Here is a 25,638-nt window from a genome sequence, read left to right on the forward strand (position 1 = left end):
TAATAATAACTGAATCGCTTTATACATTCATATTCCTTATTTCTAATTTCCCAATTATCTCCTCTTTGTCAAATTAATTTAAACTTTCATAAATTTTCATTTTAATTACCTAAGTTTATCGTGAACTTTACTGCACCACAATTTGTCCAAATAGGCCAAAATTCATTTCGATTGTCAAAAGGGTTTCTACAAACAAAAATCAGTTATTCAAGATATGCCTACGTTTTAGCAAAATTGATCCAATTTCAAAGAATATTGTCTAAGCATGGAATACTTTTATTCAAATATAGGAACACAAAATCAATGGAAAGCAGACCAAAAGCAAAATGGCTATAAAAACACGAAATATACATAGACAGAAAAATAACATGTTAAGACAGACGATATTTCTTTTTCATATTGAGCAACATAAAGAGCATACTTCAATGTGGTTATCCATAATACTGACTGTCCTTCTGAATGGCGAAACTAAAGCCATTAAGTATCCGCATAAGCTCCAATAATTGCTAAAACAATTGCCCCCATAAAATTAACAACTTGAAAACAACGAAAACCCGCAATGCGTTAGAGGTAATGACTCGAAAAAAACCTCATTCCACGAACATTACTAAAAGCATGAAATGAAATTTCTGAGAGAGGATTCAAGGTCTTCGTTTGACCAACTACTTGAACCGAATGCTCTGGCTGGTTGCAAATGCTCTCTCTCTCTCTCTCTCTCTCTCTCTCTCTCTCTCTCTCTCTCTCTCTCTCTCTCTCTCTCTCTCTCTGACGAGCTTTTAAAAGTGCATTTCAAAAGCTTACGTTTAGATTATGCCGTCCTCAGATGAGAGAGAGAGAGAGAGAGAGAGAGAGAGAGAGAGAGAGAGAGAGAGAGAGCTCTTGCCGCTGCTTTGTTAACTTCAGTTCCTGGGCGGAAGTTTGGAGAGGGCACTCCACAGCATCCACAGAGCCATGCTGTCATCGCTGAAACGTTCGAACAAACGTTCCAGTCTTTCGGGTTGTAAATCTAAATTTCAATTTCAGATTTCGTATCTTCATCTTTAAAAAAAAAACGTTAGTGTAAATATTTATTTTACAGGGTTTTGATTTTTTTTTTCTATTTCTTTCTTTTGCATTTTTGGGGCACGAACTGAATGAATAAAAGTATAGAGCTTCCCTTAATCCTCACATGCAGGTCCTGAATCTTTTTCCAGTTTATGTATTCTATAAATAATTCTCAACCGGAAGTTACAACACAATAAACCGAGCCGCACTAATGTTCAATCTAACAATTAATTCATGTTATATGACAATGAATAAAACATAGACAATTATAATCAGATCGTCAACCTGCGTTCTCCATCTGTAACCAGGATTCTCGCCTTTGGTTATTTTATCATTCATACTGGATTACTTTCATAATTCTTTTAGAACTAGTGTACGCGACCCGTCAAAAATGACGGCTAAATATTTAGATAGATGAGCATACAAACGTATCCCCTCTCACCAGGATATGATTACCATCTCCCCTTTCCAGGGAGGGAGAGACCCTTGCTCTTTATGATATAGGCGAGATTATAAACTTTCGACACTAGAGTACAATATGAGAACATCTCTATATCTCTCATTTCTAAAACTTATCCTAGCTTCTATAAAGACAATAAAATCATACTTTAGCACATGCTAGACCCAAGTAACTGTTAAAACCCCACACTTTTTCTTATATACACCTGGAAAGGAAGTCAAGACACGTGCATTCCTTTCGCATTTACCTTAAGATCCTGTTCCACCTCACAGGATTGCAGGAAAGGGCAGATTACGCACGAAAAACAGTCACCCGGTCATTTCCGTTGGCAAAACTATCGTAATTACATCGTGTTTGCAATGTTTCGGAAGTTGAACGGTTAAAACGGAGAACAAATGGATAAGGAATGAACAAGGAATGGATAGGAACGAAATGACAACAGATAATTAACGGAGAAGGACAGGAGGAGAACCGCAGACTAAATGGACACTAACATACATCAACGGAGTGACATTCCGGGTCTCCGTTCCCTCTCCGTAATTGCAAACCGGTGAGATGTGACAGGCGATTTGGTGATATAGTTTGTTACAATAAAACTATCAACTATCGCCAGCCCTTTCCCTTAATGACATGGAACCTCAATAACCACATACTTATTTCAGTTAACTCTACTCCAAAGACCTTAACGGCTACATTTAATACTCCTAAATTTAACTTTCTATTTCATCCAAAATTTCATTGAAAAATTCGTTCATATTAAATGGACTTATTTAACGATCGTATATAAACTACAAACATTCACAATTTTTCGAACTATAATTTTTTTAAATTTTCATCATCTTATCTTGTAGGCAGAATTTCCCTTGCCATCACCAAACTTCATAATTACGTTCATATTCGACAGCATAAAGATACAATGCAAATGTCCACCGTATTCCTGATCTTAATTCCGCCATATGCTCTCTTGACACGAGACTTCCGCAAGAATATTCTTAATTAAATTAAGCCAACTTTTCTAAGCATTGGAATATCTCCCCGGTTTCAATTATATTTTTTTCTGCGTGACATATACTTTCTAAAAAAGATTAAAATATTTCATTTCTAAATCTTATAAAAAATTTTCAATGGATTTTTTCTTACAAGCTAAACATATTCATTTACAGTAGAAGCATCTCCCAGTCCAATTAAGGTATGTCTGGATGAAGTAAAAGCTTTGAAAGAACGGAAGACATAATTAAGCTACATATAAAGTTAAAAAGTTGTAGATGCCTACTGTAATAACTATAAGGCGATAATGTGAAGATAGTCCTCATTTACTGTTACATCTCAACACGAAGTTATAACAATATATTTGTTCCCCTCAACAATAACACAATGAAAATATAACATACGTGATTTTAAACATGCAGTTCTTAGCAAAGGTGAATAACGATGCCATAATAACAGATATTTATGTTCTCTGTAAAACCCTCTTTAAATGTAAACCTCCTTGCCTGGTGATCGCCAGACTAGGGTTCGAGTCCGACTCAAACTCATCAGTTCCTTTGGTCCCTGCCAGGCCCTCCTTTGTCCTACCATATGTGGAGAGGGGTCTTCGGCGCTGATCATTGCATATACATATATATATATATATATATATATATATATATATATAGTGTGTGTATATATATATATATATATATATATATATATATATATACATCTCTTACGGCTATTAACACAAAGGGCCTCTGTTAGATTTCGCCAGTCGTCTCTATCTTGAGATTTTAATTCAATACTTCTCAATTCATCATCTCTTATTTCACACTTCATAGTCCTTAGCCATGTAGGCCTAGATATAATGAATATGTATGTGTGTGTATATCTATCTATCTATCTATCTATCTATATATATATATATATATATATATATATATATATCATATATATGGTCTTATCCTTCTTGATAGGACAATGTCACTGTTCCTTGCCTCTACCATTGATGAGCGGCCTTTAAACCAAACTTAATCAAATAACAATTATAACCAAATACTTGGATTTGTAAAACATGTCCCTAATGCCGTGCGTCAAAATATCAATGATAATATTTCCCGTTATATAAACATAAAGGTAGGTCGGTTATAGGTAATTTACAAGGGTTCTAATATTCAATTAATTAAATGATGCAATATTCAGCTAGTTATAACTATAAAGGTTTAAATATAAGAGTAACAGTTAAATTTTTACTTTTACTTACTGAAAGCAAACTTCAAACTGTAGTAATATATCTATTCATTCCTCTGGTATATCTTATATTTTGGAAAATTGCTGATCAGAGTTCTATTGAAAATTAACGAATATAAATTAACACTCAGCGATAAACTATAATATAATACTATTGCTTATAATTGCGATTTAATGATGATGCATATGATGTCTTTATTCTTCACAGGTATTTGAACTCAGAATTCAGAAACGCGTTACAACTGAAATTGGAGTAGTTATTAAGGCGACCACACGTTATTCAACATCTCCTCCATCAACACCGACCAAAACAAAAATAATTTCACGCGCCAACTCATTGAAGAGATTAATCTTACGGTTTTTTCTATGCACATCAAGTGTGGTTCTTGTGTATTCTACGTCACTTAATCTTCCTTATGCCTCATCTCTCGCATTTCTTACCCTTTTCTGTTGTTAACGGCTCCAATTCTTATCTACCACTGTTTATAAAGGAATTTATCATCGAAAGACTTTGTTCAAATTTCTTTTCACTACCGGCCCATCATATTTCTGCCTGTTCTATACCATTTGCTGCATCGGTAGTTTACAGACTCTCTTCCTCTCTAAATCTCTCTCTTTCTCTCCCCTTTCATAGCCGCACTACCTTGCAGCCTGTTAAGAAAATTCAAGAGCTTCCAAATGTATTATTCAAGTCAACCTTCTATTCAGCGAATTCCCATCTTTTTACTTTAGTGACTTTTTTTATATCTTTTGTTCCCAGTTAAAATTGCCATATTTTATCACTCTTTAAAAGCCTTTTTATTCGCTTAACATATTCTATAATATGAATAGCAATATTCAAACCCTGAAGTCTTGGTCACCGAATATAAAAAAAAAAAAAAAAAAGTAATCTCTTAAGAGGATAAGACAGGACCTCTAGAATAACGAAACATGCAAACTGGAAGATTACGAAGAATAGAGAGATTTAAAGGATAAGCAATAAAAGAATAAATAGTTTATCAATATATGTGCAGAGTTTTTTCTTTTTGTAAAATATCTATAAGTTAGAAATGGTTCTATTACTATAAATAATCAAGAGTAAAAGGGGAAATATCTTATACAACATACCATGATTATAGGTAGTAGGTTGGCCAGGGCACCAGACACCCGTTAAGATACAACCGCTAGAGTTCTTAGGTCCTTTGACTGGCTAGACAGTACTGTATTAGATCCCTCTCTCTGGTTGCGGCTCATTTTTTCTTTGCTTACATACACGAACAGTCTGCCCTATTTTCTCCACACTCTCATCTGTCCTGATATAGCCTATCTGACAACACTGAGATTACCAAACTATTCTTCTTCGCTCAAGGGGTTAACTACGGCAATGTAATATTTCAGTGGCTACTTTCCTCTTGGTAAGAGTAGAAGAGAGACTTTAGCTATGGTAAATAGCTCTCCTAGGAGGAGGACACTCCAAAATCATACACTTGTTCTCTTGTCTTGGGTAGTGGGAGTACCATGACTTCCGTTGTCTTGGAGTAGAGTTCTCTTGCTTGAGGATACACACAAGCACACTGTTTTCTCTTATTTCTCTCTCTCCTATCTTTTAAAAATTTCTATAGCTTATATAAGAGAGACCTGATTTAATGTTGTTACTATTTATAGTATATTTTATTTTGATTGTTTATTGCTTCTCTTGAATTTTTTTTTATGTACTTGTTTCCTTTCCTCACTGGGCTATTTTACTTGTTGGAACCATTGGGCTTATAGCATCTTGCTTTTAATAATAATAATAATAATAATAATAATAATAATTTACAGGGAATTTTTAAAGAGCTGTACTAATTACAAGCAACTAAAATGAACATCCCCTATATAATAAAAGAGCAAGAGTCTTACTACATTATATAAACATATATTTTCTCCGATCACGCTCAGCTCTCGCCGTCCCTCGGATAAGGGGAAAAGAGAGTAATCATACCCTGGAGAGAGTGGTGCGTGTGTACGCATATCTGAATATGTAGCCATTATTTTAAACGGGTCGCGTACACTAGTAGCAAATAATTGACCATAGAGTTCAATAACAACCACCATACCAAACAATACGCAACCAAATCTCAACGAGGCCAAAAGGCAACGAGAGCCCAAACAAATTTGATCAGACTTTCAGTACCGGAAGAAAGTATATTAGAGCAAAATTCCAAATATCAGACACCGCCTCCGGTCGCATCACTGGAGGACAATAAGTCCTTTGTGACACATACTGTTATCTTTCTTTTCCAAACTCACCGGCCATGAAGATATTTCAAACCTTGACAATAGTCGGGACGATATTCTAAGGGAAGGTTTCTCCGATATGTTTTGCTTCCTGGAATGAGTATTACCTCTCGTAAGAACGTGTGACATCCTGAAAGGATACCACCAATCACTCTTTCATACTAAATGTAACAAAAAAAAAAAGCAATCTCTCTCTCTCTCTCTCTCTCTCTCTCTCTCTCTCTCTCTCTCTCTCTCTCTCTCTCTTAATGACAATGGAGAAAGCAAAGGACGTTTTATTGTAAGAAATTTTCAAAGCATGAATAAACACGAATTCTGATAACATATGGCTCTTCATGAACCCCAACTCCATTCAATGAATAAGACGATTTATGAAATATTAAAGACACCATTATACTACTTGCAAAAGTAAACATTACATGCAAATCTCTTGCTACAATATAAGTGAAAGCAAGACTTTCAAAAGAGGGGAGAAGCTTTGGTAGTGATCTAAGATCATAGGTTTCTTCTCAGTAAAAGGGAAAACATTATTTTATCAATATAGTGGAACAAAGCTTTTTATCTCATACATAATGAAATTGAGATTTTGTTCCTGATCGGGAGGAGAGTAAATAACGTCGCACTGCAAGCGACGTTCTATTTAAAAATTTCAAAGGTTTAAAGGTCACTCATTAAAAGCAGAGGTAAGGGACAGTGACAATCAATGCCCTTGCTAGGAGGAAAATGCCCTTAACACTTGCCATGTATACATATTATCAGCGTCCAAGTCCCTCTCCACCCAAGTTAGGGCCAGGCAATGGCTGTTGATGACTCAGCAGGAAAACATATAAATTCTCCCAAACCCTCCATCCCTAACTCACAAGGATGGCGAGGTTGTAGACACTACAAGAAACTATCGAGTTTGAGTGGGACTCGAACCTTAGTCCGGCGACCGGCAGACAGGAACGTTTCCAATAGGCCAATAGGAATTCTCCTAACAAAATGTAAGCCGAGTATTTTTTTTTTTAACTTGTACCAGTTTATCAGTTAAAGACAACTCTTCCGAGGCACTTTAACCTTTTTTTATTTGCAAACCCTCCTTACAAATGCGAAAGTATATCATAATTATATAACGGTATTCAAAATTTCTTATGTAATAAAATCTTATAGCAAAAAAATTGGTTCCTAATGCTGAGGAAAAATAAGATTCTTATCTTTTCATGACAAAAGTGAGATGAAAAATGCCAAAGAAAGGGTTCCTTGCTCGAGCAAAAGAGAGGCTCTCCGACTTTTAACCTTCACTTGAGGACCTGAATAAAACAGTAGAGGAACAGAAGGAGAAGGAAGTAATGCAAGATAGAGGTCGTGGCTCTTCTGCCTTCCTCAAAATAGTAAAGGGATAAAGAATGCACCTAGGGAGGAGCCAATTTTCCTTTGACAGATAAAAAGTCAATTACAAACCAAAAGATAAATTGCGTCTTAATCCTTTGATGAGAATGGCCGCATATAAAGGGAATTATATTCAGGAGAGAAAAACGCAGGCAATTTCGCGAAAGGAAACTTCAAAGCATCGGCCAACCTGAAGTGAATTATGAAAAAGCAACACCTTTATTTCTTTTAAAATTTCTAGAGAATTTAGGAGGGCCAAATTCCAAACACTATTAAACCATTGCATCAAGGAATTTTTCATCAACTTTGTGTTAGATCTGTTTATTAAATAAGAACAAATGAAAAACATATCTGAAATATATACATGATCATTTGGAAAACGTCCCTGTCTGGCGATCTGCCGGACTGTAGTTCGAGTTACGCTCAAGCTCGATAGTTTCTTGTAGTGTCTGCAATCCCACCATCCTTGTGAACTAAGTCTACCTGCTGAATTATGAGCAGCCATTGCCTGGCCCTCCCTGGTCCTAGCTGGGTGGAGAGGGGTCTTGGGCGCTGCTCACATGTATATATGGTCAGTCTCAAGGGCATTATAACTTTCCCTTGCTTATGCTATTCATGAGTAGCTTTTAAACCTATAAACCCACGGAAATGTGAAAAAAAAAAAATAAAGAATCCAAAAAGCTGTTAATATCCTTCAAACAACTTACAACATTCGGAAGTTACTGGCGGCTAAATTAACAAGAGCCCGTGAATATCTGCAACAACACAACCAAAGCATTCGTACGAAAACAAAATAATAACAAATGGAATTTGAAAAAAATTATTATAAAAATCCCTGAACGAAAAAATACATATAAAATCTTGCAACAAAATTTATTATCTAAACACAAGTTGTTTAGTATCCAGAAGCCTCTACAACACATTCCATGGTTCAGAAAATTTCTTACAGGGACTAAATCTGAACCCCTAATAAAAGATTAGGTACACTAACCAATTATGAAAACGCATATTAAAAAAATAGAGATGTGATCCCAAAATTCACCATCAGAAGAGAATACATGAGCCTGAAAAGCATTTACATATCATTCCGGAATATGCAATATAATGTCGAATTCCTAAATACATATTTTGATTAAAAAATAAGGCAATAATGAAAATAATCTCATTCTGTATTTATTGTTCTTATAAAATTCATTTATGCTGATCTGATTCAAATGACTATCATTACAGATGCATCCTTAATCATAATCCTCGATTTCCTATTCTTTCTCAAAATTGGATTATGTATGTGGATTGTGGATTATGATGAAATGACTCTCAAGCAGAACACTTTGAAGGAATCCTAAATAAAGTACCACCAGTATCCAAAGTTTCTTTAACACCCCCCCCCCCCCGCCACTTTCCCGTTATAAAGGAAGTCGAAGCCAAGAGTGAAGAACAGTCCACCGATCGTATACCATATATATATATATATATATATATGGGGGCAATCCAAAAAGTTCATGGAAAACGTTGAATAATTTCAAATGGTCTTTTAAATTTGAGACAAACTGTGTGTTAAAAAATCCTTCATCCTTTCTCGTATTGGAAACCAAAGTACAGTTCAATTAGTTATCGCTAACGTATTTTAAATACATTGACAGTAACCCCTACCTTAGAGCACTATGGAGTGTTCCAAATTGGAGTGGAGAACCAACGTTATATTCCTAACATAATTTAATTGGGAAACTAGCCAGATAGTTGAGGCTTTGAACATTGTTTATGGAAACAATGACCTTAAAAAGAGTGTGGTTTAAAAATGGATTAAGCGATTCCGTGAGAGTCGAATCGAGTGTGAAGATTATCATCGAAGTGGGAGACCGTCCACATCAATAACCGAAGAAAGAGTAGCTGCTGTTAGGTCTCTTTAGCAAGAAGGTCGGAGAATTACCATTGACTAAATAGCTAATGCAATGGGCATATCACGTGGATCAGCAAATTCTATTCTGGTAGATAACTTGGGAATAAACAAGCTGTAAGCAGGAAGGGTATCAAAAGCGTTGCGGGCAGATCTTTCTGTAAGCATTTTGAATTGATTAGAAACAATCTAAGATGAGTTTCTCAGCTAGATTGTATCTGGTGATGAAAAAAGCATTAATCTTCATGATCCAGAGAACAAAATCCAGTCAAAAGAGTGGCTTCCTAAAAGCTCAGATGGCCCAAAGCAATTTAAGGCAGATTGATCTGCAAGGAAATTAATGGCCACAGTGTTTTTGGATTTCCAGGCCATAATTTTAGTTGACTTCTTTAAGGAAGCAAAACAGTTACAGCCGTTTATTAAGCGAGTGTTCTAAAGAAATTAAATAAAGCTCTTGTACAAAAAATGGCCTGGCAAACTCCATAGGGGCATTCTTTTCCCCATGATAATGGCCCAGCCCAATAATCAGTATTGACAAGAGTTGTTTTGAGATAATTTAGGTAGGAAATCCTGGTTCATCTACCATACAGCCCTGATCTGACCCCCTCAGACTTTTTTGTTTCCTAATTAAAAGAGCACCTGAAAGGAACACGGTTTCCTTCGACTGATCATGCCAAAACTGCAACTTTGGAGTGGTTCCGATCTAAAAAGTTCTGATTGTTGTTACAAAGACGGACTAAAAGGCTGGAAACATCGTTTGGAGGAATGCATTGCTAGGAATGAAAGCTTTGTTGAAAAATTATAAAACTTTGTAAGTCAGTATTTGCTTAAAAAATTTTTTTTACGATTTCCACGAACTTTTTGGATTACTCGTGTGTGTGTGTATATATATATATATATATATATAGACGCACACACATATATATATATATATATATATATATATATATATATATATATATATATACGGTATATATATATATATATATATATATATATATATATACACACACACTACTACTACTACTACTACTACTATCTCATCTGTCTTTCAGATATTCTTTTCAACCCTTTTCTTTAATTTCCAGTAGTAGTAGTAGTAGTAGCAGCCGCAGTAATAGGGGAGAGAGAGAGAGACAATGGAGGCAAACAACTTAACCAGACTCACCCTGAACAGACTTCTGTTCAGGGTGAGTCTGGTTAAGTCGTTTACCTCCATTGTGGAAAAACAACCTTGGAACGTGCGTCTCTCTCTCTCTCTCTCTCTCTCTCTCTCTCTCTCTCTCTCTCTCTCACACACATTTCCTCTCCATGTGCTGTTTGAAAGTTAAATTTCATTTATTCTTCACAGTATATAGTGGAGGAAGCTACATGATACAATATAAGGTGATACTTATGATTATAACAACAATTGGTTTAAATTCAAGGTCATGATCTTTCCAAAAACTGAAGGAATTTTTTTTTCTTCCTTGGCGGCAAAACCTCCCTTCATAAGATTTTTAAGGAACTTGGCTACAAATATGACAAGGTTGGTGGCTACAAATTACTTATGGAATGTTGCTGCTGCACCACGTACTACGTTTTTTCTGAGACATAAAAAAAAGTCAAGCAGGCCTCACTAACCACGTGTATCTGGATGAAACTTGAGTGAATCAGAATTACACAGTTCCAAAATGTTGGATAGATACCACTTCACTTAAAAGACCCAAAGCCACTGGAGTTAACAGGGAAAGGGATTGATTTGAATATACTTCATATTGGTACGAAAAAAATGGCTTCATAGACAACACCGAGTTGAATATATATATATATATATATATATATATATAGTGAGAGAGAGAGAGAGAGAGAGAGAGAGAGAGAGAGAGAGAGAGAGTTGTAGGTCAGTAGGTAGGGAGCCGTTAAGCTGATAGCGAACTGTAGAACAGGCAGAACAGCAATCACGGAAATTCCAGAATCTGCCACAAAATTTCCGAATGAGCAACATCTTAAATAGAACGGACTTCATGCTGCGGACGCACCATAACAATGTTCGATGGCCACTTCTTTACCGCTGGCTTCAACTTTCTTTAAATGCCTAGTATTGCAAACATATCAGTAATAGATGCATCAACATCTTGAATGGTGAAAGCTTTAATGGAACATATAATCTGTCAGTCATTATCTCTAATTCCTTTTTTAAATCTAATATAATATCAATACACGGATTTGATAAGCATGTCGACATAAATGGGAGCAACCAATTCTCCTCAAGGAACTAAGTTCTGGCCTTATCTTACTAATGAAATGGAAAATATTTTTACTGGTAATTATGAATCATTCCAAGAAATTAAAAATACGATCTATGAGTTCCCCTTTCTATATTTTCACAAACTTAGAAACCCTAATTGAAAATGTTTCTGGTAGAACTTAGTATAATTGAGATATTTGACGATAGGAATACAAAATTATATATAAAGCGCATCAAATAAAAGAAAAATAATAACTAAAGATTACGAGCAAAATACAAGATCTCAAGATTCAGGGACAAATTCATTCCTACCCCTGAAAAGTTAGAGTTCATTCAGAGCTGGATAACAGTTTCAACCCTCCTCTAGCTTCAATTCTATCAACAAATGATATCACTGGACCCGCTCCACTGATCAAGCCCATAAGAAAGATCCACTCAATGGTCTGGAAATTATCTGAGACAACAAACAAAACTAGGCAATTGACCGCCGAATTAGGTTGACTGGGTTGATCCTGGAATGCATTTCTTGCTCGTACAGAGGCGCCTTCATAAAATAAATGACCGTCTACACTGGAGATTATGGCACCACATTTTTGGGGTCTTTTGCACTAAAGCGTTGAAAAATGCAAGTGATTCGGGAAGATAGTGACTGCAATAAAACTGCAATTCCAAGAACTTTGAATAAAATATACCATCTCGAACTAGCCATGAGGGGCATACTTGGTCACCGTGTACCTTATAACCATAGAGGTTCTGGCTTTTCTAAACCTTTGTTCCTAAGAAGGCCACCTTTTTTTTTTAACTTTATCAGAAAAACTATACTGATTCTTGAAACAATGCTTATGAAAAAAAAAATCATATCATTGCTTCACCGCCGTTTACAATTCCGTATCGTACAAGTATTTATTCGTTGACGAATATTGGAGAGAAAAAAGAAAAAAAAAGAAAAAAAAAACTAGATAGCACGATAGAATAACGTCCTCTAGTTGCAGACACCAAACCGCAAGAAAAAGGAAGTCATGATAAGTCATCAGCTAACACCACCCTATCAAAGAACTAGATAAGATAAACTCAACTGTTAAATTCTATCAATTAACATATTGGGTTATCAAAAATCCACAATTATATGCGTTGCAAATTCTAAAATAGCAGGAGCTTTTGCACTTTTTCCAAAGTACCTCTTCAGCTGAAGAGGTACTATGGAAAAAATGCGAAAGCTCCTATTTTTAAATTTACAACGCATATAATTGTGGATTTTTAAAACCCAAGATCTTCAGGCACGGCATAGCGTTCTATTTAAGTTAATTAACATATTGATTAGTTCCGTATCAATGAGTACACAACTTGCATAATAATAATAATAATAATAATAATAATAATAATAATAATAATAATAATGTGTTCCTCTTCTTTATAAGGTGTCCAGTCGAGATAATTTTTAAGACATAAAAGACCATAAAAACAACTCTCTCTCTCTCTCTCTCTCTCTCTCTCTCTCTCTCTCTCTCTCTCTCTAAATAAAAGAACATAAAAACAAACAACCACCAAGAGTACCGTTCAAGCAACATTAGCTTTCCTCTATACGTAGTGACGACAGAAATAGCTATAATAAAGGAGAACGGTAACGGTTGATGGTTTCAAGGGGGGGGGGGGGGGGTTTAGACGGCAAAGGAATCCATTCACTTTATAAAGGTCCAACTGTGGAGGTAATGAATTCTTCCACGTGTAATTAAGAAGGGTAGAAGATGTGGAAATATTGAAGGATTCGGTTAAGGACAGAATCATTTTCCTGCTGTAACATGGACACTTGCGAGTTTTAGGAATTTCACGATAAAATGATGGTTTGTAGTACAATTGACTTCATTAATTCCGGTACACTTCTGGGGACGCGAAGGAGATACCTGACAGGTAAGGCCCTGTTTAGCAAGAGCAACTGTTGGCAACGCTGCCTGTATAAAGAGAAAAAAAAAGGCGTTGAGCTTGTAAATATGTGATCAAAAGAAATTTAATTAGGTTTACCATGTGCTGTTAATCAAATAAATCTTTCTTCTCTACAGCAATTCATGAAATTAATAAAAATGCTTTTGATCACGCGTTTACAAGCTCAATGACTGTTTCACAAACAGCGTTGCCAATTGGTTGATTGATTGATTTAAAGTTTTCAGGCATCCTGACATCTAAGGTCATTGCCGCCGATATCATTTAGTCTATATATATATATATATATATATATATATATATATATATATATATATATATATATATATATATATATATATATATATATATATACATAAAAAATAAAAGAATATTCAATTAAAACCATAAAAGTTGAATGTCATTATAAAAGTTAAATAGTTTTCAGAAGACCTGCTTCTGAAATAGATTCTTTTATGCTGAACACAGCCTTTTCTGCTATAATGTACAGCTGTCAAACATCTCCTACCGGAATTAATAAAGCCAACTGTACAATTAGGATAAAAGATATTAGCTGCGTCCTGTTCTAATAACAATCACAAGAATCGATTGCAAAGAAGATGAAGAAGAAATTGATAATCATGATGGTGTTTCATTACAGCGTGTTAGTACTGGTTAATGACTACTAAGCATTCATGATGGCAAAGTTTATATTCTTTATATAAAAAGGAAATGTATAAACCCGTTATATTTCTCCATAAGTGTTAAAAAACCTATTTTGAACATGCCGTCAGGACTAAGAAAATATTGCGATGTTAGTTTTTAATACGGATTTATTACTACCGGTTACTGAAGGTTTAAATATTAAATAAATAACGCAAGTAATTTTAATTATCAAAATTTGTGCATCCCCTTCACTCAAGATTTACTCTAGATGGAAATAAGAAGCTTAGCAATGGGGAGAAACCTATGGAAGGTGGTTGTTTCATCTAGAATAAATATGTGTTAGACGTTTTTTCATAACATAAGGACTGAAATTTAACATTCCAATAGTCACTTTCAAAAAAATTATCGGGAATAGCATTCGAAATCGAGTTCCCATTGATGAGGCAGGCTTGACTGAAGGCGCAAGAGCGTCTGCAACCTTCCTACATATAATGAAGCATGTGTATAACCTCGACCACTAAGCCTTACCACAAGCACCGTCTAACTCTCCTTGAAGGTATATTATCAAAACTCGAAATTAGAGGGCCGTTCACCTCCAAGACATTCCAATTAGCGTTTGCTCCTCATCCTGGAGGAGGAAGAGGAAAGGTGGAGGAGGATGGAACATGGAGGAATAAAAGGAGAAGGGAGGAAGAGGAATAAAAAGGTACGGTTTAGAATAGCAGACTGAAAAAGAGAGTGAGACTCAATGTGATGATCGTTTGCATGAAAATACAGACAAGATATAAAACGATTAACTTTGGCACAGTCTGATTTAAATTTTCGAAGGAACAAATATTTGAATTAGTACATTGTTCTTAACTTTAGATGAAAAAAAAAATACATCCATTTGTGAACAACACCTGAATACAAGATTCACTGAATTTTTATTCTAATCCCGTTTCCTTCAACATTTGATATTCAATTATTCATAGATTCCTTCAGCAATGAATTAAAGAAACAGGAATTCTACCAACCAAACAAATATGGGATCCCGGAAAAAGTCAGATTTTCAAAAAAATGAATAAACATAAAATCCTAACATGCAGAAAGTTAAAAAATAAATATGGAATCTTTGAAAATTGCAAACACAAATATGAAATCTTCATGAATACATAGGAATATTTCCGATCCACCCATAAGAAAAAATATTGAAAACAAATTCCAGGATAAGGAATCTCATCATATATTCAGAATTCCTAATTCAAATACGCATTCATTCCAATCAAAATTCAAGATGGAATTTAGTGAATCGGTTTTTCAAGGCTAGGTATTTTTCAGAAATAATAATAATAATAATAATAATAATAATAATAATAATAATAATAATAATAATGTTGTATAACCAGAGCAGTCACATATAACTGACTCTTAGGTGTTAGTCCGATGGTTTTGTCATTGAATGGGAGCTAAAAAAATGACGTAATTCAACGCTAACGTTATGGGAAGGAAGTTGAAAAAATCCACCTAAAATCCGTATAGTTGTGTTGCCTCCATTTAGGAAACTAGAAAATAAATATAAGATATACTGTAATAACCTATGAATAACAACGTCGCGGCTACAAGAAAACCAGTCCTTAAGAAGTGAATGAGTAGTTGTGTAATCTTAAAAATCTGGAAGCATTCCTTATTCATCAGCTCTCCGATTGACATCAGCAAATAAACGAAAGAGTACCAAGATATTAACAGAAGTAACCCACTGGAAATATCCCTGCGTGGCTATCTTCTAGACTGGGGTTCGAGACAGGCTCAAGCTCAATCGTTTCTTGTAGTGTCTGCATCCTCCCCATCCTTGTGATAAAAGGGTGGATCGGTTTGGGGAGCCTGGCCCTTCCTGATCCTAGTTTGTGTGGAGAGGGAGGCTTGGGCGCTGATCATATGGTCAGTCTCTAGGCCACTGTCACTGTCCCTTGCCTCTACCATTCATGAGCGATCTTTAAACCTTTAAAATACCAAATGGATGGATTAAGGGATATGAGCCTTAACGGTGGCCGGGAAGGCCATTCAGTCCTTAAGTTGAATTAATGAGGTAATTCCCGTAAATGCACTTTGAAGTAATAGTTAGAAGAGGTTCGACAAAAAGATGTAAGGAACGAAGTAGAGGCAGGATTAAAGCAGAAGCCTAAAAAATATGTGCAGGAATGGGGCATGGGACGCGGCTCTGAGACCGGGGAAGGCCATTCAGCACTAATATTCGGCCATTCACCACTGACTTTCAGCCATTCAGTACTGAGTTTCAACTATGGGGATGCCCATAATTGTAGCTTAATATAGTTGGAAGGGTTTCGAAAACAAAATGGAAAAGAGGAAGTGGGAACGAAAATAAGCCAATAGGCTAAACGTGTATGCAGTTAAGGGTCGAGGATATGATGTAAGAATATTACTTATGTCTAAAGAATACAGAATGAACAAACTACCCCATCTCACAGGGTCACAGAAATGTCTAAATGTGGCTTGGACCCCTGTGGATCGCAAACATGACCAGCTCTTCTTTAGATCAAAGGTCCCCACACAAAGAACTATTCAATAAATAACCTTTTAGATATTTGGGGCACAGAAAGTGAATAGATAACTTTAAACTTCGTTGTTAGAGGTACTTACAAAGCTTAGTCTAGGGAAACCAAACACAGCAACATCTATATTTACTTTAAGGATCAACCCGAATGTTAAAATCAACTTTATTAATGCGGAAAACATGTTATAAATGGGAACATGTCCATTATTATATGAGGAAGAAAAATTAGAAATAAAATCTAATAATCATACGAGGAAGGAAAACTAGAAATTAAATTTGATAACTATTAGGAACTTTGCAAATAAAAAAAAAAAAAACAAGGCAAAAATATTGATCGAATAAGTAAAATGAAGGTAATAAAATAAAACAGAATCTTAAAGCAAAAGGAATTACTAAATATAGTCAAAATGTCAAAAGTCGAAAAAGAAGAGTAACTATTAAACGAATGTGTACTTCAGTTTAAAAAGAAGAAAGAGTAACTATTTAATGAAGTCTGGAAATTATAAGTAAACTATGAACAAATGAACAAGATGAGGAAGCTAGTTTGAGACCTGTAAAAAAGGCGCTATTCCACTGGGGAATCCCTAATAGGGCACACGTATTCTAAGAGAGAGATTTCAGATAAGACACGTCCCTCTCTCGACCTGAAGGGGGTCGCCAACGCTATACGGATGCTGCCAGTCTTTTCCAGTTGATAATGAAAGGAAATTCGAAATGCAAAGCGATGTACCCAAATTAATTTCTACAAAATGCCATTTCTGTTAGTTTATTAAACATTATCATATTATCATTAAAATCACAATCATTATTTTAATAATGAAAGGAAATTCGAAATGGAAAGCGATGTATCCAAATTAATTTCTACAAAATGCCATTTCTGTTAGTTTATTAAACATCGTTATTATCATTAAATCATCATTATCATAATGATTGTTATTATCACTATTAGAAGCAAAGTTGCAAACTTAGTAGGAAATTGGAATATTCATGAAATTCTGTGTAATAAAAACGCTCACTATTATTACTATTATTATTATTGCCCTATTCACTCGATTTCTGTTATAAACTACTGATCAACCCAACAATGTTTTAGGTAAAAACAAAATACCAATAAAACATTAATTCCCTTAACTAATGTTTATCAATCGTTTTCCAAGAAAAAACAACAAACGACATTAAAACTATACTGACAATCAATTATCCCGACAATGTTTGAGGTTAAAATTGAGTAATTAAAGAACGTTCCCATACTCGTTACTAATTACAATAGCCTGCGATTTAATTACAGGGTCATTAGATGTCGCTCGAATAATTAAATTCCATAAAAACAAACGTTCGCTGATATGGATAGAACATATTCATTGAACAAAACATCCATTCACATCACATATCATTACATTCCCCGGTAGAAATTACAATGATATTGCCGACTCAGAGAAATCACCGAAATGAATACAAATTAAAAAGCTGTTCTGTGGACAGAGATTAGCCCCATTATTGATTACTCTAAAAAAAATCTCCATAAAGATACAAAATTACAATTTCCTTTTTAACACACACAACCTAAAATACGTCCCGCAATATTTTGCATAGTCGAAGATATTATCATGGAAACTAGTCGAAAATTTTAAATCATAATTTGGAGAGGAATTCTGAAATAAATAAAATGGGTTCTCGTAAGTTTAGCTTTAAAATTCCAAAACACGAAAACTGCAAGCTGTTGATATTAAGATCAAGATGGAATAACGTAATGTGAGACCGTCGGTCGCTCGGTTCCTGCACTGTGACGTCACGGGTGCAAGTCGACTGGGCAGTGCATTTAACAAGTAGTAATAATAATAATAATAATAATAATAATAATAATAATAATATGTTGGTCTTCACAATTTCCATGCGGGAAATATTCTCTCTCTCTCTCTCTCTCTCTCTCTCTCTCTCTCTCTCTCTCTCTCTCTCTCTCTCTCTCTCTCTTTACACACACACACACACACACACATATATATATATATATATATATATATATATATATATATATATATATATATATATATATATATATACATACATACATATACCACTTAATACAGCTATACCAAGACCTTGCCATACAGGACATAATCTTGTTGGAATACAAATAACGAAAGTAACGAGGGTGGATGAATATGAAAGCAAAAACTTGCCCGACTTTAAATGAATTAGCATGATGTTCTTTTATTTATAAAATATTAATGAAGAATTTTTTTTTATTTCATTTTGTTTAAACCTTTTCCAAGAAATTCTAACTTCCTTTCAGCATTTAATGTATTCTGCAACTAATACAGAACTTCATTATTTCCTCTGGAACATCAGTGTTTTATTCCCCGAAAATATGATATAATTTTGTAATCCCATCATCACCGGATTGCAACTGATCCCCAAGAAAAGATTTAAAGATTTGTTACATTTCCTTTAAATTATTGAAAAACTCAGGACTGGGCCTAAACAACACTTTCCTCCTCACTTTGGAGACCTAGTCGTTGTTTAGGTCTTCATTATTTTGGAATCCTAAGGAAGGATATTCATTTCTGTACTTATGACATATATAACCTCTTAGATAATTCAAGGCTTCCATTTCGATACCACTTTCAGAATTTACTCCAAGATTTACAAAATCCTCCATACACTACTGACTAATCAATAGGTCTATACTTTTATTACCAGTTTCAACGCACTGCCCCCACAATATCCTTAAGTGGGGTTTTTAAGAAATAAAGGGAATAGGCCTAATTATTGTCGGCACAGAACGACTTCTCAGAAATAGTACACTAGGTATAGGCCTAATAAACTGTTCGAACAACTTTACATTCATAAAGAGAAAGTATGAAAGAAAAAAAAATCGATAGCCTTAGGTCGATAATTTCTTCATATATTGCATAGGCTAGGCCTATTCTTATATTGTACTTCATTTTAAGAATTTAGTTCAGGCTACTTATCAACCAAATATATGTCAATAAAAACCACAAACGAGATTGTAAATATATTGTTAAACCATAACTGACTTTACGTTCTTAACTCGTAAATTTAAAGAGGGAACTGCTGTTTTCTTTAATCTGTGATAACTTGTCTCGTAAAGTTTTGGTAGCGGTTCATGTTGAAGATTTCTTTCGTGATCTTCTGTGCGGAAATTGAGAGAACAAATCCTGGCATCATTGACAATAATGCTATCACTTCTTTTACGTGCATCAATCCATACTTTGGAAAACCTCGAGGTCTTATGGAACCTGTGAAAACAAATCCCTTTTTGTCTGGAACTATTAGTGCACCCAAATGCAGAACAGCCACCCATAATCGTGAGGTGCAACAATGCTACTGACAGAATGACACTGTCGTCAATGTACTCCAGTGACGTCACTGGAGAGGAAAATTAGCGATCGGATCCCTCGGTGAACACACCTTATGTTATTCCGTCTTGATTACGATACCACTACTGCAACAGTGGACGGAAACAATAAAAATAAATTCTGTGAAGGAAAACCGTTAGAGAGAGAGAGAGAGAGAGAGAGAGAGAGAGAGAGAGAGAGAGAGAGAGAGAGAGAGAGAGTGGTAGTAACAGATTATTAGGGTCGACATTAACACGGTGCTCGTATTTACCCAAGACTACAACTGTACAGTACGTGTTAATAATATCACCCCATAGCTCGAGTTTTCTTAATGAAGTTCTCTGGTTATTCACGACTATTGGAAGATAATTTCACACTACTTATTTGGTACTTTATGTGATGCATTACAAACAGCGACAAGTCACAATAGACGACAGTAATTAACATATTATGGGCCATACTGCGTTACACCCTTCCATCCATCTCTTCTCATACTTACCCCAATAGAACTATGTAATGTGTCTGTTACTTTCCTTCTAGTATTCCCGTCTTTGGAATTCTCTTCATTATACTGTTTATCCGTATTTTATTATCTTCCTTGTCACTTGTTATTTAAGGGAGTATGCAAAGGGAATCATTACGCTAATCACCAATTACCCTTATCTCCTAAATATATGTTTGCTACTGCCAATAATAAAAATGGAATCTCTACAAACGACAATCTGAGTCTAGATAAAAAAAAATCCTGATAACTTCGTTGAATATAATGAATAAAAAAGTGGAGAAAATATTTCTACAAAATAAAACAAAATATGCAAAAACCTTGTTACCAAAACACAGGATGACGGTTAAAATGTTTATGAAAACGGACAGACATAATATACGTAATTACACAAACACACACACACATACACACACACACACACACATATATATATATATATATATATACATATATATATACACATATATATATGTATATATATATTATACGTATATATATATATATATATATATATATATATATATAAACATATATAAATATATATATATATATATATATATATATATATATATACATACATATATATATATATATATATATATATATATATATATATACATATATATATATGTATATATACTGTACAACACACGCCCATATGTACCACGCTTGTCGAATACAGAATAATTTGAGTATATAAAGTTCAATCAAAACTTACTTGAAAAATATGATTGCCATTAGAACTTCATGAAAAATGAGACAGCAACACGTACCTGTAGAGAAAAAAACATTACTGTAATATATATATGGTACTAAATAGTACGATTACAACAAAACATGGATATTTATACACAAATAAAAAAGCAAGGAAGTAAACAAATAAGAGTGAAAATTAGATGAAATTATAAATAATAGATACGTGAAAAGCCATTGTGTAATTATATGCATCTATATATATATATATATATATATATATATATATATATATATATATATATATATATATATATACATACATATATATATATATATATATATATATATATATATATATATATATATATATATGTGTGTGTGCAGTATATATATCCACACTATGTATATATAATGTATAAATACATAAACACACACACTCATATATACATATATATATATATATATAGAGAGAGAGAGAGAGAGAGAGAGAGAGAGAGAGAGAGAGAGAGAGAGAGAGAGAGAGAGAGAGAGAGAGAGAGAGAGAGAGAGCACTAGATAAAACGAGAGTAGGAAAAGCATCTGACATGGATGGTGTGAGAGCTGAGATGTTGAAGGAAGGGGGTGTGACTGTACTTGAATGGTTGGTGAGATTGTTTAATATGTGTTTTGTGTTGTCAATGGTACCAGTAGATTGGGTTTGTGCATGTATTGTACCACTATATAAGGGTAAGGGAGATGTGCATGAGTGTTGTAATTCAAGAGGTATTAGTTTGTTGAGTGAAGTTGGAAAAATGTATGGTAGAGTAATGATTAATAGGATTAAGGATAAAACAGAGAATGCAATCTTAGAAGTACAGGGTGGTTTTAGAAGAGGTAGGGGTTGTATGAATCAGATTTTTACAGTTAGGCAGATATGCGAGAAATATTTAGCAAAACGTAAGGATGTGTATGTTGCGTTTATGGATCTGGAGAAAGCGTATGATAGAGTTGATAGGGAAGCAATGTGGAATGTGATGAGATTATATGGAGGTGGTGGAAGGTTGTTGCAAGCAGTGAAAAGTTTCTACAAAGGTAGTAAAGCATGTGTTAGGATAGGAAATGAAGTGAGTGATTGGTTTCCGGTGAGAGTGGGGCTGAGACAGGGATGTGTGATGTCGCCGTGGTTGTTTAACTTGTAAGTTGATGGAGTGGTGAGAGAGGTGAATGCTCGAGAACTTGGACGAGGATTAAAACTGGTAGACGAGAATGACCATGAATGGGAGGTAAATCAGTTGTTGTTTGCGGATGATACTGTACTGGTTGCAGACACAGAAGAGAAGCTTGGACAATTAGTGTTAGAATTTGGAAGGGTGTGTGAGAGAAGGAAGTTGAGAGTTAATGTGGGTAAGAGTAAGGTTATGAGATGTACGAGAAGGGAAGGTGGTGCAAGGTTGAATGTCATGTTGAATGGAGAGTTACTTGAGGAGGTGGATCAGTTTAAGTACTTGGGGTATCTTGTTGCAGCAAATAGTGGAGTGGAAGCAGATGTACGTCAGAGAGTGAATAAAGGTTGCAAAGTGTTGGGGGCAGTTAAGGAGTAGTAAAAAATAGAGGGTTGGGCATGAATGTAAAGAGAGTTCTATATGAGAAAGTGATTGTACCAACTGTGATGTATGGATCGGAATTGTGGGGAATGAAAGTGATGGAGAGACAGAAATTGACTGTGTTTGAGATGAAGTGTCTAAGGAGTATGGCTGGTGTATCTCGAGTAGATAGGGTTAGGAACGAAGTGGCGAGGGTGAGAACGGGTGTAAGAAATGAGTTAGCAGCTAGAGCAGATATGAATGTGTTGAGGTGGTTTGGCCATGTTGAGAGAATGGAAAATGGCTGTCTGCTAAAGAAGGTGATGAATGCAAGAGTTGATGGGAGAAGTACGAGAGGAAGGCCAAGGTTTGGGTGGATGAATGGAGTGAAGAAAGCTCTGGGTGATAGGAGGATAGATGTGAGAGAGGCAAGAGAGCGTGCTAGAAATAGGAATGAATGGCGAGCGATTGTGACACAGTTCCGGTAGGCCCTGCTGCTTCCTCCGGTGCCTTAGATGACCGCGGAGGTAAGAGCAGTAGGGGATTCAGCATTATGAAGCTTCATCTGTGGTGGATAACGGGGGAGGGTGGGCTGTGGCACCCTAGAAGTACCAGCTGAACTCGGTTGAGTCCCTTGTCAGGCTGGGAAGAACGTAGAGAGTAGAGGTCCCCTTTTTGTTTTTGTTTCATTGTTGATGTCGGCTACCCCCCAAAATTGGGGGAAGTCCCTTGGTATATGTATGTATGTAAATATATGTGTGTGTACAGTATATACAGTATATCCACACTATGTATATATATACATACACACACACATATATATATATATATATATATATAGTATATACATCTAAACATATATATATATATATATATATATACTGATATATATATATATATATATATATATGTATATAGATAGATAGATATATAGATATAGATAAATGGACATATAGATATATTAATGTAGGAATTAATATTAATAGAGAATACCTTAACAATTTATATTTGCAAATGACATAGTTGTGCATAGTGAATCATGGGAGTAATTACAACAATGATAGAAGATTTGAATAGAGAAAGCAGAAATGTAGGACTGAAAATGAATATGAGCAAAACTAAGATAATGTTCAATGAAAATGCAGAGACAACAAATAAGGTTTATACACGAGCCTTTAGAGTCCAGAGATTTTTAATGAATATATATAATTTAAGATAGACGGTATTTCCCCAAGACACTAGACTGAAATTAAAAGAAAGATAAGAGTCGGATGGAGACCTTTTAGTTAAGAATATGTAATTATGAAAAGATAAACATATATAAATATATAAATATAACGCCTATAAACATAGTATATAAAATCGGTAATAAACTAACTATCTCCATCTCTCATAAACATCTAACCCCATCAGAACACGACCTGTAATTTTTTACCTTTAACACAACCCAGAAATATACAACATAATATATGGAAACAGCCGAAACTAAGGTTTCCTCATCCATTACAATGAAACTGCCATCAGCATAAACTTTAATTTTTTTCTTAATCCGAAGCATAAAAACGAAAATTATGACAAGATGTAGACAGGATTTACTAAAGGAGATTAGAGCTAATTTCAATGTCTGAAAACAACGTGCACAAAAAACTGTGAGAGAGAGAGAGAGAGAGAGAGGAGAGAGAGAGAGAGAGAGAGAGAGAGAGAGAGAGAGAGAGAGAGAGAGAGAGTAAAAATCTCGCATGCTACATCATCACAAAGTTTAATACCGAGGCCAAAAAAATAGCGAATATCAAATATTGAAGATTAACCCCTCCACCTAACCCCCGATCTCTACTCTTTGATATACATCAAATTCGAAACAACCCAATCGTGTGCATGCATATATAAACAAGCTGCTCAGCCCTCTCCCGCCCCAAATAATACCCTCATTCCCCGGTATCCACTAACTCCAGTACACCACCCCACCCCTCCTGCATAATTGACATGCTAATTAGCTGAAGTCAAACAAACCAAGCCCCAGACGTATTAGCTCCTGTCTGTGCCTGGGTGCTCAGTATGCAAATACACAGAGGGTGTCATCCAACAGTTACGACGGTAAGTGTTTTGAATACTGGTAATTTTCCTACTCTGTCCTCCCGTTTGTTAGAAAAAAAAAATAAAAAAAATAAAAAAAATAAAGAAATAATAATAATAATTGAAATGGCGTGATCAAGTAAAGTCAGTAAGAATAAAGATATTATGTACAGTTGGATACATGAATTCCTGGCACACCTCGCCCTGAGGAAGTACACCCTGTCACACCCTTAAAACGCAGTGAGTTCCTGTGTGTTAACCCACCAACCATCTCTGCTATTTTTCCCTGCACAAGCGGTTTTGTTACTCACCGCGCAGTGAGGGCGTGACAGGGTGTATTTCCTCAGAGCAAAGTGTAACACGAATTCCTGTGGCCAACAGTACTTCTGTTTTGTTGTCTATATCAAAGACTTTGCCGTATTGACGGACAGAACCAATGGGGATTTGGTAAGTTAAGTAAATTGTTAATTAAACAATGAAGACTTAAACTATGATGATAATATGCGGAAAAGACCGTTTGTGTCGACTGCTAAGGTTTCAAAGTCACTTATTCAGCAAAGGTAACTAAAGACTCTAGTATAACTTTAAAAAGAAAATAAAATATAAAAAAATCTGCCAATAATGGATTATTTGAAAATTTTATTATAAAAAAAAAAAAAAAAAGAGTAATTAACTCCTTTGATCTACGAAGAATGTACACAGCCTTTAGGAATATTCTTAATAAGCAGACATGAAAAGAGGGGTTCTGATACATCAAAGAAACCTAGGAAGATTTTCAATATTTTTCTTATATCGATTTTTTACTTTTTTTAAAATCTTCTTACAACG

At 34.9% G+C, this 25,638-nt stretch overlaps 1 protein-coding gene across 5 annotated transcripts in view; it reads right to left on the minus strand.

The window, feature by feature from the left end:
- Positions 1–21,132: 21,132 nt before the first annotated feature.
- LOC137626328 (uncharacterized) overlaps positions 21,133–25,638 on the minus strand; it is a 422,549-nt gene continuing 418,043 nt past the window's right edge. For all 5 annotated transcript variants that reach the window (XM_068357398.1, XM_068357402.1, XM_068357401.1 and 2 more), the window contains one exon: positions 21,133–21,252. In XM_068357398.1, the coding sequence (XP_068213499.1) occupies positions 21,194–21,252 (59 nt within the window). In that variant the 3' untranslated portion in view covers positions 21,133–21,193. The remainder of the gene's footprint in view (positions 21,253–25,638) is intronic.

The sequence above is a fragment of the Palaemon carinicauda genome, chromosome 33 (assembly GCF_036898095.1).
Source record: "Palaemon carinicauda isolate YSFRI2023 chromosome 33, ASM3689809v2, whole genome shotgun sequence".
Lineage (NCBI taxonomy): Eukaryota > Metazoa > Arthropoda > Malacostraca > Decapoda > Palaemonidae > Palaemon > Palaemon carinicauda.